The 14,370-nt window shown below is 46.4% G+C and overlaps 2 protein-coding genes across 4 annotated transcripts in view; one reads left to right on the top strand and one right to left on the bottom strand.

Moving 5' to 3' along the window:
* CDC42SE2 (CDC42 small effector 2) overlaps positions 1–14,370 on the top strand; it is a 328,251-nt gene that overhangs the window by 252,303 nt on the left and 61,578 nt on the right. The window lies entirely within an intron of this gene.
* Positions 1–14,370, bottom strand: part of LOC126035459 (uncharacterized) — a 34,365-nt gene that overhangs the window by 3,094 nt on the left and 16,901 nt on the right. Inside the window, exon 2 of one of the 2 annotated variants that reach the window (XM_049794070.1) lies at positions 3,295–4,456. The exons of the other annotated variant lie outside the window; for it this stretch is intronic. Coding sequence (XP_049650027.1) covers positions 3,558–4,456 — 899 coding nt within the window. The 3' untranslated portion in view covers positions 3,295–3,557. Of the gene's footprint in view, positions 1–3,294; positions 4,457–14,370 lie in introns of those variants that run through there. 2 annotated transcript variants of the gene reach the window in all.

Raw genomic sequence — 14,370 nt, 5'->3', positions numbered from 1 at the left:
ACATCCTGATCAATCATCACCACCTTTCCATCCCTTTGAGACATATGAACAATCATGTATATATATATGTATACACATACAGAGATATCATTCCTTTAGTTCATGGGTTATGTATAAAAAACATTTCTTGAGTTCATTTAGTCTCCGACTCTGGGCTCTATCTGTCATACCAGTCTGTCTGGGCAGGAGGGATGGTGCAAAGTCCTCTCAGTCGGTAAAGCAGAATTGGGCTTGAGTGCGGTGTGACGAACAGGTGACATTTGACACAGCAGGAGGATGGTGTGCACCGTTGGATTCTTGCAGGCTGGAGTCAGTTCTGGTTCCATCACTACTGCGCTTTGCTCAGTTTTATCACACTTCTTTCTTGCTTGGTCTAAGTGATTCTTACTATAGTACTATGGATATAGCATATAACAATTCTAGTAATGATAACATACAGTGGCAGGGTTATATAGCAACTAATATCATACAGTTTAATTCTGGCTATTTTCACCTAAAATCAAATCCCCTTGAGGCACACATCGGACTTCTCCATCTTTTCACATCACCCACCAAGTGCACCCAGGCCCTTGAGATAAAGCAATCCCACAAATGGGTTTACCTTTGCCTGAGGCAGGAGTAACCCAGACTGTTTTCCCGAACATATTTTTCATGTGCACTACAGGGACTTTATCCCCTTCTACGGTATGTAAAAATTCTGATTGGGCAGGGTCACTCCGATTGGCAGATCCTCCGTTGTTGACTAACCAGGTGGCTTTTGCTAGATGTGTATCCCAATGTTTGAAAGTTCCACCCCCCATTGCTTTCAATGTAGTCTTTAACAGTCCATTGTATCGCTCGATTTTCCAGGAGGCTGGTGCATGATAGGGGATATGATACACCCACTCAATGCCATGCTCTTTGGCCCAGGTGTCTATGAGGTTGTTTCGGAAATGAGTCCCATTGTCTGACTCAATTCTTTCTGGGGTGCCATGTCGCCACAAGACCTGCTTCTCAAGGCCCAGGATAGTGTTCCGGGCAGTGGCATGGGGTACAGAATATGTTTCCAGCCATCCGGTGGTTGCTTCCACCATCGTAAGCACATAGTGCTTGCCTTGGCGAGTTTGTGGGAGCGTGATATAGTCAATCTGCCAGGCTTCCCCAAATTTATATTTCAGCCATCGCCCTCCATACCACAGGGGCTTTAACCACTTGGCCTGCTTAATTGCAGCACATGTTTCACATTCATGGATAACCTGCGTGATAGCGTCCATGGTCAAGTCCACCCCTTGATCTCGAGCCCATCTATATGTAGCATCTCTTCCCTGATGGCCTGAAGTATCATGGGCCCACTGAGCCATAAATAGCTCACCCTTATGTTGCCAGTCCAGATCCACCTGAGACACTTCAATCTTGGCAGCCTGATCCACCTGTTGGTTGTTTTCATGTTCTTCAGTGGCCCGACCCTTGGGTACATGAGCATCTACATGACGTACTTTTACAACCAGATTCTCTAGCCGGGATGCAATATCTTGCCACAGTGTGGCAGCCCAAATGGGTTTACCTCTGCGCTGCCAGTTGCTCTGCTTCCATTGCTGTAGCCACCCCCATAGGGCATTTGCCACCATCCATGAGTCAGTATAGAGATAGAGCACTGGCCACTTCTCTCTTTCAGCAATGTCTAACGCTAGCTGGATGGCTTTCACCTCTGCAAACTGACTCGATTCACCTTCTCCTTCAGCAGTTTCTGCAACTTGTCGTGTAGGACTCCATACAGCAGCTTTCCACCTTCGATGCTTTCCCACAATGCAACAGGATCTGTCAGTGAACAGGGCATATTGTCTCTCATTTTCTGGCAGTTTATTATACAGCGGGGCTTCTTCAGCACGTGCCACCTCCTCTGGTGACATTCCAAAATCTTTGCCTTCTGGCCAGTTCTTGATCACTTCTAACATTCCTTGGTGACTGGGGTTTCCTATGCAAGCCCGTTGCGTGATCAGTGCAATCTACTTACTGCACGTGGCGTCAGTCGCGTGATGTGTAGAGGAGACCCTCCCTTTAAACATCCAGCCCAGCAGTGGCAGTCGGGGTGCTAAGAGGAGCTGTGTCTCAGTACCAACCACTTCTGATGTGGCTCGAACTCCTTCATACGCTGCCAGTATCTCTTTTTCAGTTGGAGTAGAGTGAGCTTCGGATCCTCAATATCCTCGACTCCAAAACCCCAGGGGTCGGCCTCGGGTTTCCCCAGGTGCTTTCTGCCAAAGGCTCCAGGTTGGGCCATTCTCTCCAGCTGCAGTATAGAGCACATTTTTAACATCTTGTCCTGTCCGGACTGGTCCAAGAGCTACGGCATGAACAATCTCCCATTTAATTTGTTTGAAGGCTTCTTGTTGTTCAGGGCCCCTTTAAAATCATTCTTCTTCCGGGTCACTTGATAGAGAGGGCTTACAATCAAACTCTAATTTGGAATATGCATTCTCCAAAACCCCACGACACCTAAGAAGGCCTGTATGTCCTTTTTATTAGTTAGGGGAGACATAGCTGCTATTTTGTTAATCACGTCCATTGGGATCTGACAACGTCCATCTTGCCATTTTTTTCCCAAAAACTGGATCTCCTGTGCAGGTCCCTTGACCTTACTTTCTTTTATGGCAAAACCAGCTTTCAAAAGGATTTGGATTATTTTCTTCCCTTTCACAAAGACTTCTTCTGCTGTGTTTCCCCTTACGATGATGTCATCAATGTATTGCAGGTGTTCCGGAGCTTCACCTTTTTCTAGTGCAGTCTGGATTAGTCCATGGCAAATGGTGGGGCTGTGTTTCCACCCCTGGGGCAATCGATTCCAAGTGTACTGGACACCCTCCAAGCAAAGGCAAATTGTGGATGACACTGCTGCCAGAGGGATTGAGAAAAATGCATTAGCAATGTCAATTGTGGCATACCACTTGGCTGCCTTTGACTCTGGCTCATATTGAAGTTCTAGCATATCTGGAACGGCAGTACTCAGTGGTGGAGAAACTTCATTCAGGCCGCGATAGTCAACTGTTAATCTCCATTCCCCATTAGACTTTGTCACTGGCCATATGGGACTATTTAAGGGTGAGCGAGTTTTGCTGATCTCTCCTTGGATCTCCAGTTGGCAAATCAATTTGTGGATGGGAATCAGAGAGTCTCGCTTGGTGCGATATTGCCGCCGGTGCACCGTCGTGGTAGCAATTGGCACTTGTTGTTCTTCAACCTTCAGCAACCCCATAATCGAATGGTCTTGAGAGAGACCAGGCAGGGTAGACAGCTGTTCAGTGCCCTCCATCTCCAAGGCAGATATACTAAAAGCCCATCGATACCCCTTCGGGTCCTTAAAATACCCCCTCCTAAGATAGTCTATGCCAAGGATACACGGGGCCTCTGGACCAGTCACAATGGGGTGTTTCTGCCATTCAGTTCCAGTTAGGCTTACTGGCTTACTTCAGCTTCCAATACAGTTAACTCTTGAGATCCGCCTGTCACACCAGAAATACAGATGGGTTCTGTCCCTTTATAACTTGATGGCATTAGAGTGCACTGTGCACCGGTGTCTACTAGAGCCTTATACTCCTGTGGGTCTGACGTGCCAGGCCATCGAATCCACACAGTCCAATAGACCCGGTTATCCCTTTCCTCCACCTGACTGAAGGCAGGGCCCCTGTAATTCTGATTAGAGTTTCAGTATTCACTTCTCGTAGAATTGGCTCAGAAGTCCCTTCAAGAGGATCGGAAATAAAGTCAGCCCTTATACCCTGTTTGGAAACTGGAGCGGCATTTTTCCTGGTAGAATCCCCTTTTGTGGTGGTTTTTCCTCGCAATTCATGTACCCGTGCATTTAGGACCAAGGTAGTTTTTCCATCCCATTTCCTCATATCCTCTGCATGATCACATAGGTAAAACCACAGGGCACCTCGCGTTGTGTACCTTCTATATTCTCTTTCTTGGGCAGAAGACCGCTCACTCCTAATAGCTGAGACATTGGTCCTTACAAGCGTGGAGTAGGACATATCCTCTTTGATTTGTTGGACATCCTGGGACAGCTTCTCCACAGCCAAAATGCAGGCTTGTAGGGAGGAGGAGAGATTTTCTTCGTATTGATGGAGTTGGCGAGCCACTTCCTCCACTGTTGGTGCCTCTTCATCCTTCCAGGACGTTACTGCCAATGCGTTGGCATAGGACCATGGTGCGCTCCGTACAAACTTCCTCCACATGGGTCGTGTGCATTGGACTTCGTCTGGATCTTTGGGTAATTGTGGGTTGTCCAGGTCATGATGAATCGTCTCTAGCACAGCTAATTCCCTCAGATATTGGATACCTTTTTCCATGGTGGTCCACTTGCTTGATTGACATATAACATCTTCCTTAAAGGGGTACCTTTCCTTCACACTTGACAGGAGTCGCCTCCAGAGGCTGATGGCTTGTGTCCCTCTTCCAATTGCCTTGTCAATGCCACCTTCCATGGCAAGCAATCCCAGCTGCTTGGCTTCCCTACCTTCTAATTCCAAGCTATTAGCCCCATTGTCCCAGCATTGGAGGAGCCAGGTGATAATATGCTCACCTATATGGCGGCCAAAATCTTTTTGCAAATCCCGCAGCTCACTCAAGGATAGAGACCGGGTTATTACCTCTGGTTCTGCCTCTTCCTCCAGCACCCGTGATGACCCTGGTTCACCTTCATCCTTCGCTAAGCAAACGGATTTTTTTGTATATTTCTTTTTCCGTACGGGGGCAACTGATACTGGTGCAGGTTGGTCCGCTGGTTCAGTTGCAGTATCGCTCGCTGGGTTTTGGATAACCGCAGTGTCTGTCGCCGAGGTTTGGGTAGCTGCTGTGCTCATTGCTGGGGCTGGAGGGGCTGCAGTGCCTGTTGCTGAGGTTTGGGTAGCCCGAGTTCTCTTTGCCGGGGCTGCAGGGGTCACGGTACCTGTCTCCAAGTTCTGGGTGCCTGCACTGCTTCTTGCCAGGCCTGGAGGGGCCACAGCGCCCATTTTCGAGGTTTGGGTGGCCGCGGTGCTCATTGTTTTGTTGTTAGGTCTAGAGACTTTCTCTTCCCCTTGAGGGTACTGAGTAGTGTCCAACAGGGCTTGATAGGCATGGGCCAGGGCCCAGCACGTTGCAGTGATTTGTATCTCTCTGGAGCTGCCGGGGGTGACAGCATACCTTTTCCAAATATTTTACTAGTTCTTCTGGATCCTGCACTTGTTCAGGGGTGAATTTCCAAAACATTGGAGGTGCCCACTTTTCTAGGTACTTGCCCATACTACCCCACACACCCTGCCACTCATAATTATCCAGCCTTGGGGCAGATCTCTGGGTGATCTTCTTAAATAGTTGTTTAACCTTAAACAAGAGCTGAACCACATTCAGAAGTATGCTAATTCCTAGCAGTAGGGCTAGGACCGTGCTAGTCCCAACACCCCAGGAGTATTCAAATTTTTCAAATTCTCAAACACCATTGTAACTGGACTGAAGGAGAAAGGAGAGGGGAAGAAAGGTACCCCACCCATAGACTGGGTTTCCATGGAGGAAAGGTAAATGGTATAATTATTAATAGTTTCCCACAGGTTGCTCCTGCCGTATAAAGGTGACAATGCTAAGTGCAAATACCGGATTAATCCCACAGCCAATGACTTTATCATATCATAAACCAGTGTTATACCATACATCAAAGTGAAAACCTTTATCCAGCTCCCACGGATGATAAGCAGCAGAAGAGGAACTACATACAGCAAGCAAGGTGATACATAACAGAGCTTTAAAGACCAGAGCAACAACTCTAAGAACACATAAATCAACATAATGAACGCTTGGAACAAATATGTTTTAACAAGCTCTGGTCAGGTTTGTCGTTATCTCAACCCTTCGGACCCCACGTTGGGCACCAAAATGGACTGTCGTGGTTTAACCCCAGCCACCAACTAAGCACCACGCAGCCGCTCACTCACTCCCCCCCATTCAGTGGGATGGGGAGGAAATCGGGAAAAAGAAGTAAAACTGGTGTGTTGAGATAAGAATGGTTTAATAGAACAGAAAAGAAGGAACTAATAATGATAATGATAACACTCATAAAATGACAAAAGTAGTAATAAAAGTATTGGAATGTACAAATGATGCACAGGGCAATAGCTCACCACCCACCAACCGACACCCCGCCAGTCTCCGAGCGGTGTTTCCCCCCCCCCCCCCCCCCCCTTCCTGGTTCCTATACTAGATGGGACATCACATGGTATGGAATACATCGTTGGCCAGTTTGGGTCAGGTGCCGGTTGTGTCCTGTGCCAACTTCTTGTGCCCCTCCAGCTTTCTCGCTGGCTGGGCATGAAAAGCTGAAAAATCCTTGACTATAGTCTAAACACTACTGAGCAACAACAGAAAACATCAGTGTTATCAACATTCTTCGCATACTGAACTCAAAACATAGGAGTGTACCAGCTACTAGGAAGACAGTTAACTCTATCCCAGCTGAAACCAGGACACTCAGTAACCCATGTAACCCATGGTAACTATATACATCGATTCAGAGAATAAGGAGATCCCTCCCGTTGAGTCACAGGTTTGGAGCAGACCCCCTTGCTTTTCTAGACTCACTCTCAGGGAGGAGCTTAGAGGTGGCTGGATCTACTCTTAGTCCCAGACTTGTTCAACGGTTTTATGTCTTAAAGGGGTGAGGTGTAGGTGTTATGGAAAAGGAAAGACAGGGAGCAAGACAGAGAGAGAAAAAGGAAGAGAGAAAGATTTCACCGGTCCTGGGTCCAGTCTTGGTCCAGTCAGTCTAAAGGTCCAGTTCCGGTGGGTTCGCATGTGTGGGGCTTCAGTTTGTGTCCTTTTATCTCCTTTTAGCATCCTTGCCCCTCCTTTGGGTGGGCACTCGAACTTATTAGGCCAATTAGGTGTAACCTTCAGGAGGTGGGCTTGGGGGTTGTTTGGGGAGTAACTTCCCCTTCCCTGCAGACATGGTGGTTGTTTGATCTTTATATCAGAACAGGGAGCTATACACCCTCCGGCATGCCCTTCCCCTCCAGTTGCTGATGACTGTGCTGATGGGCTTTTCACCTGTGGTTCCTTGCTGTGCAGGGTTTGTTGTTATGCAGAGTTCTTTAAGCAGAACTTGCCCCACCACAACGTTTGAGACATTAACAGTCTCTCACACCACCCAGTGGCTCAAACATTGTCTATATAATATTCTCTGTAGTCTTCTCCCAGGCTGGTGATTTAGATGTAAAGAAAAGAGAAAGCAAGAAAAGGAGAGAGAGAGCATGTACAAAACTTCAAACAGTAAAAAAATTGAAACAGTACAAAATGGTATAAACTTTGAACAGTGCAACAGTATAACAATTGTAAAGCCAAGCATTAAGAACAAAAATCCACATAACCACATGAGTCCAATGCTAATGAGCCATTTTCCCCACCCCGTGAGTCCCAAGTACGTTAGGAGAGAGGTCAGCAATGATCTTCTGTTGTAGGGTTTAGGGATTAATCTGTGTGGGGCCCGGACGACGGAACACCAATGTGATGATTAAAGTCGCCAGTTTATTGAGCTTAGCTAATCATTTTTATACAATTCTCTAAGTTGTTGAGAGACTTTGGCTACTACATGCAAGCACTTGGTGTCCACACGCACAAGCATAAGCGGTGATTGGTTACATCGATACTGTCCACGCGCACAAACATAAGACATAATTGGTTGTGTTAATTAGAGCATACAAGACTTGTCTTAGTCCAATTGGTCAAGATAAGCCCCTGAATTGAGGTTGTTTGTGCCAAGTTCCCTTTATCGTGGAATGTGCACCTGTGTTTTCCTAATTGGGATCTTTCTTCTATCTTCTTATTTATTGTGTTCAAGGCCTTCTAAAGGCGCCTGGAACAATCTTGTGACTATGAGCTATTTTCAGGTCCAATAACTAACTTCCATATAACTGAACCCTACATTCTGTTAAGCCAGTCTCTTGGTTGCATTGCTTGGAAAAGTTCTCCAGTCTTGTCTGTAACTTCTCTCATCTTTCAAGCTTCTTCTGAGGAGGTGGTTGCATTGTGTATGGTGAGGCAGCATTCTCCGTTGGTGAGATTTAACATCCCATATACCTCATGTTCTTTTAACAACAACATCACAAGATTCAAGGTTTCCTCCTCAGGGAAGAAGATAAATCTTTGAATAGTTGGAGGTTTTTTTGGTTTGCACAAGATTGGCGATATTTAGATTAATGAGGCTGAATTGAATTCCTTTGTACGAACACCTTGATTGGTGTCATTCCAGAGGTGCATGAAACCTTGAATCAAATTCCAAGCTAAATCTGAAGAATCTTTTCCCTGTCCTCCAGTGGAAAGGATCAGGATGAGGGAGAAGGCTCCCCAAAGCATCTTTCCCTATAACAGACAGAAATTACAAGTAACAATAAACTGTTAACACAAATAACAATTAATATAGTTAGGACTAAGGCAGGTCCCTTGCCATCTTTCTCCATTTCTCTTTGGTTCTACAAACTGCAAATATAAAACATACATAGATTAAAATGAGGGTATTATCCATTGCATGTGGATTCAGTGGTCTTTTCCATGTGCATCAGCAGCTACCCATGAATAGGTGTTCAGTGGAGATTTAAGGGTTAGAGGCACCTCTCCCACTGTTGGGAGGTCCACTAGAACGGGTTGTCCTGGGTAGTATAAGGGTTTTACTGGGTCTTTTGTTTCCCTTTCCCATGGGAGTAGGGAGGGGGGTTTGGGGCAAAATGCAGTGAGTTTGGGACACCCATTTGCTCCCCAGCGACTGTTCACCTTCACTATGGCATCGGGGAGCCGTGCAGGCCATCCAGAATCGTGGGGCCTAAGGATACACTTTAGTAACCCATTTATCCTCTTCACTATTCCATTAGCTTGAGGATAGTAGGGGGTGTGAAATACCCACTGTATTCCTTCACCCTTTGCCCACTCCTGCACCACCCGGGCAGTAAAGTGGCTACCATTATCTGATTGGATCGACTGGGGTTTAGGCAGATAACTGAACCATAGCTTTAATCCTTTCACCGTATTGTCTCCAGTCACTCTTGCAACCGCTGCTGCTTGGGTAAGTCCCGACGCCACTTCCACCCCAACAAGAACATATTGCTTCCCATCTGACTTCTTGAAGGGTCCTACATAATCAATTTGCCAAGTGTCCCAGAGTCCTTTCCCGTCTTATAGGTGGAGAGGGGGTTCTTGTAAGGGATGTCTTTCTAGCCAGGTCCGGCACTGACTACAAGCAGAAATGATCATATTATGCAATTCCCGAGTAACAGACCAACCTCTGCCACCGGCTTCTTTGAAAAGATCTTTAACCCCTGAATGATCATGCTTCACATGTAACCACTTTAACAGGTGTCCCCACTCTTCTTCTTTGGCTCCTGCTGCCATCATAGCTAAGCGAGTTAGAGAGTCTACCCGATTATTCCAGATGTGTGCCAGGTGATTTCCCCCTTGGTGTGCGGCTACCCATCCCACCAAGAAAGTTCCCCATTTGGCGATATTCAAAATCTCCTCCCCTTTTTCTCTTTGCCACATGGGTACCTGGTTAACCTCCCACTGATTCTGTTCCCAGAAGGGCAGCCACTCAGTGCACCCTTTAAACACTGCATACGAATCTGTATAAATGAGTACTGGTTCTCCGTTTTCAGCTTCTCTTTTTATCACACTCCAAACCGCTATCAATTCCCCTACCTGGGCACTTCCCTCACCTATTGTTACGATTCAGTCCCCTGACTTAACATGCAGGGCTACCGCTCGGTACTTCCAGATCTTCCCCTCTCTTTTAGAAGATGCATAAGTGAACCACACATTTTTTAGATGAGATTGGAATGGAGGGGCAGGTCTTATATATGAGGGAGGAAGTTCTTGACTTAATTGGGTGTCAGGCAGTTCTTGTACTTGGAGTGTTTTAGCCGCTCCCTCTTCTGTTTGGCCTGTGTGACAATAATGATCTAGCTGTGCATACCATTTCCTTACGGTTTCTCACTGTGCAACTCCTACAGGAGGTGGGGTTTTAAAACCTTAAAGGGCCCTCTCAGGATAATTGGTTGTTGCTGTATAATTTTTTCCACCTCTTGCAAAGCTAGGTTGACCACAAAGAGGCCCTTTTTCCAAAGTGAGTATTGTTTCTCTGCATCTTTAAAGCTGCGTGAATAGAATCCGATAGGCCGAGTTGGGCCTTCGGGTCTGCACTGCCATATATGTATTGATAGCCCATGGATCGCAAAATCCCATTCAGTGCAGAGTAAGTCTGTTGAATGAATTGGCCCCAAGGCCTGGTACACTCCAGCTTCAAAAATTAGCAATTTTAAAGCTTCTTCATGGACCGGGGTGCAATCCCAAGAGACCCTTTTGCATGTTAGATCGTACAGGGGTCGGGCTATGATAGAGAAGTCGGGGATGTGTTTCCTCCAAAACACCAGCAGGCCTAAGGCGTGTTGGAGTTCTTTCTTATTTGCAGGCATTTTCACTAGCTCAAGGGTGGTCAAGGTTTTGGGGGGAATGCACACTGTCCCACCCCTCCACCAGATACCCAAGAACTTCACTTCAGAAGATGGGTGTTGTATCTTTTCATTTGGAATTTGGAGATCTAATTTTTCTAGGTGAGCGATTATCTCTGTTTGGGTTTGTCCCACTACCTTTGCATCAGGGCTGCCAATTAATACATCATCAATATACTGGTATACTTTAACCCCTTCTGCAGGAGTGATTTTGGCGAGCTCTTGAGCCAATGCATAATGAGCAACTGTTGGCGAGTGCCAATATCCCTGGGGGAGACGCGTAAAAATGAATTGTATCCCTTCCCAAGTAAAAGCAAAGTGGTCCCTATCTGTTTCCTGCAAAGGGACCATAAAGAACATATCTTTTACATCGATGGTGGCTAGGATCTGGTGGGCTTGTTCTTGTATTGTTGTGATCAGCTCGGCCATGTTAGGCACCGCAGCTGTTAAGGGACCTGTATTAGCATTCAAGTGCTGATAGTCAATTGTTAACTGCCATTTTCTGTTTGGTTTGCGGACTGGCCACACTGGAGAATTGTAAGGCGAGTGAGTTGGGACAATTATTCCCTGTTCCCATAGTTCAGTTATTACAGGGGCAATCCTCTCTCTCACCCCTAACGGCAAGGCATAAGGTTTCACATTGACTATTTTTGAAGGTGGGAGTGCAGGTGCCGCCTGCAAAAGCCTCATTGAAGCTGCAGGGAGTCTGAAATTCCATTCCCTCCCCTTGGAGTCTATCCACACTCTCCCTTTCAATAAATCGAGACCCAAAATGTTTGTTGGTAGCGGTCCCAATATCATTATAGTTTCTGTCACAGTCTCATCTCCTGGTAACCAGCACTTGACCCGGGCATTGCCTGGGGCTGAGAGTTTCCAAAAACATCTGTTACCCAAATTTGTTTCTTGTCAACAACTAGGCCATTATGGTTGGCAACATCCATTTGGAGTGCCGACACCTGAGCACCTGTATCTACCAAAAATGTGACTGGGGTCTTAAAGGGGCCTAGGGGAAAGGTAATTAACAGGTCCCCTTTATTGCTTTCTGTGAGCTTTCTCAAATGGACCCACTGGCTGTCCCCCAGCTCACTTGTTGGGGACAGCGGAGGGGGTTTCCCGACTCAGGGATGTCCAAATCAATCAGTTCAGCCCCCTGAGGAGCAGATGGGGCCATGTCGCTGGGTTCCTGAGATGGGGGAGAAAAGTCTTTAAAGTTTGAGGGAGATAGGGCCCCTTTGATTTTGTCCCAACCTTTCACCAGACCGTTCATGTTGAGAGTGTGCAACCCGTCCATCACCTCCCTGGGGATTCCCTTTGAGATACCGTCTGTCCACAGTGCATATCTTTTATTATCGGGAGGCCATGTCAGTCTGCCTGGAGGAGGGGATCAAATTGTGTGCAGACCTTGTCGTGGTCGAGATGGACAAATGACAAGTGTGCATTCTTATAGCACAAGCAAAGAAGGTTTTTTTATTACTACAAGCCAGCAAATTTATACCCATTATACTTCTTACCTTGTACATATGTCTGTCCCTTATTGGTCAGAAAGTTGTCAGAAGCTGTTTTTCTCACCCCTCATTGGGTGACTTTTTCAGGTTCCTTATCACAACTGCAAACAGTCAACACATTCCTTAAACTTAGTTTCCCAGGCATGCTTCTCATCCTTTCTTGTTCTCTCACGGGAACACTGTAATCTTGTCAAGGTCAATATCCTCCCCAGGCCCCTCGGTCCAGCCGAGGTCCTCCACAATTCCCCCTTTTTGTTTTTGTGCCAAATATGCCATGTGAATTGTCCGCTGCAGGGCCCTTTGCAGCAAGGACAGCACACATGGGAGGATGCTCAATGCAATGATAATAATTGCCAATATTAATAATCCTGTTTTCAATACTCCCTTTAACCATCCTCCAATCCCCCATTGAGAGAACAAGCCATCCAACCCAAAAAAACCAACATCTTCTGTCAGCTTCTGCACCTCCTTTCGCAGCTGTTGGATACTCTGGAACACTGACACCAAATGACCTGATAGGTTCATACAACACATACCATTAAGGTTTTCACAGCTGTGGCCATGGGCCAACAATAGAAAATCAATAGCTGCTCTGTTTTATAGCGTAGCATGGCATATAGAATCTATATCTAGCAATAATCCAGAATGAGTTTGTGATGTAGCATTACTTTGCGTGCTTAGCTAGCATCCCTCTTGGCCCATAGCATTTGCAAGCATTAATCATACGTTCATCTTGGGCTGCAATGATACCGATATTGCAACCACTACTCTGAGGAGACTGCAGCAGGCGATGACACTTCTAAGTAGGGTTTTACCAGTCATGCTGGCACCCATCGCGGTCCAGTATCTGTGGAGACACAAGCATAACCTCGACCCCAGGTTAATAAGTCACAAGGTGCAGACCATTGACCCATCTGCAGGTCCTGTATCTGAACCTTAACCCCGGGGTCACACCAGATATACTTGTCAATGACCCAAAATGACGTAGCATTGGTGGTTGTTGAACATCATCAGTGACCTGCAAAAAATTTAAGACATACGTGGCCTTGTTAAGTCGAGCCTCTGGGCCCTCACCCATCGTTCCCCCTTTTTGTTTTTGAAGCACATGCTTTAGAGTTCCATGGGCGTGCTCTACAATGCCTTGTCCTGTGGGAGAATGAGGGATACCAGTGACATGGGTAATTCCCCAAAGCTGCAAAAAGGTAGTTACCTTGGTAGAAAGATAGGCTGGACCGTTGTCAGTCTTAATCTGCTGAGGTACACCAGCCACAGAAAACGCTCGTTGCCAGTGTCGAATAACATCCCTGGAGGCTTCACCTGTATGAGCAGTGGCAATAACAACAGAAGAAAAAGTATCAATAGACGCATGCACATATTTCAACTGCCCAAACTCAGGAATATGTGTCATGTCAGTCTGCCAGATTTGCAAGGCTCGAAGGCCTCTAGGATTGGTTCCATAATAATGAGGTACATGGTGGCTCTGACAGTCAGGGCACACGGCGACGATGGCACGATCCTCAGAGTTTGACAATCGAAATTGCCACTTTAAGGCCCAATGCCCTTGGTGAAAAAAACTATGAGTTTCGATGGCCTGTTGTCTCACATTTGGTACTGGACCTATTGCCACCCCCGATATGAGACCATCTGCACGAGCATTCCCTTCCACAGTAAAGCCAGGCAAGCTTGTGTGGCTTTTAATATGCATGACATAATATGGGGAGCGGCATTCCTGAATCTCCATCCATAACAGCTTCAACACCCCAAATAACTTTTCATTTCCCACCTGACCAAGCACAGCCTTATCCAATCTTTGAACCAAACCTGCCACATAAGCTGAATCGGTAACAACATTTACAGGATCTGGAAAATGCTGAAACACCATCACCATTGCTCTACGTTCTACAACTTGAGGGGAGCCTTCTTGCTGTTCTATCTTCTGTTGCCATTGCTGGCCATCATGCCACACAATGGCTGCTTTTCCTGTTTTTCCTGAACCATCAGTGAACACCGTGGGACCACTCACTGGCTCTGATTGACTTAGTTGCTTTTGTGCAAAGCGTATTTGACTTCCCATTTTAATTAACGGATGAGAGGGAAGATGATACCCAATTTGCTCAGTATAATTTGCCAAGGCTGCTTGCAATGTGGAGCTATTAGCGAGACACCATTCAAAATAATCAGTTTTAACAGGCACAGGGATACATTCCGGGTCCCTGGCTATCAATTCCATACATTGAACTCATGTCTTCATGATAATTTGAGCTAAAAGCTCAAAAAAGATTATGTGGAGAGTGTTGGGCAATGGGGCATGGAAGCATTGGGATACAAATTTAGCAGAAGCCACTTGGCTAGTTAACACCAGT

The sequence above is a fragment of the Accipiter gentilis genome, chromosome W (assembly GCF_929443795.1).
Source record: "Accipiter gentilis chromosome W, bAccGen1.1, whole genome shotgun sequence".
Taxonomy (NCBI): domain Eukaryota; kingdom Metazoa; phylum Chordata; class Aves; order Accipitriformes; family Accipitridae; genus Astur; species Astur gentilis.
Note: the sequence above shows the minus strand (reverse complement) of the source record. Positions and strands in the feature narration are given on the sequence as shown.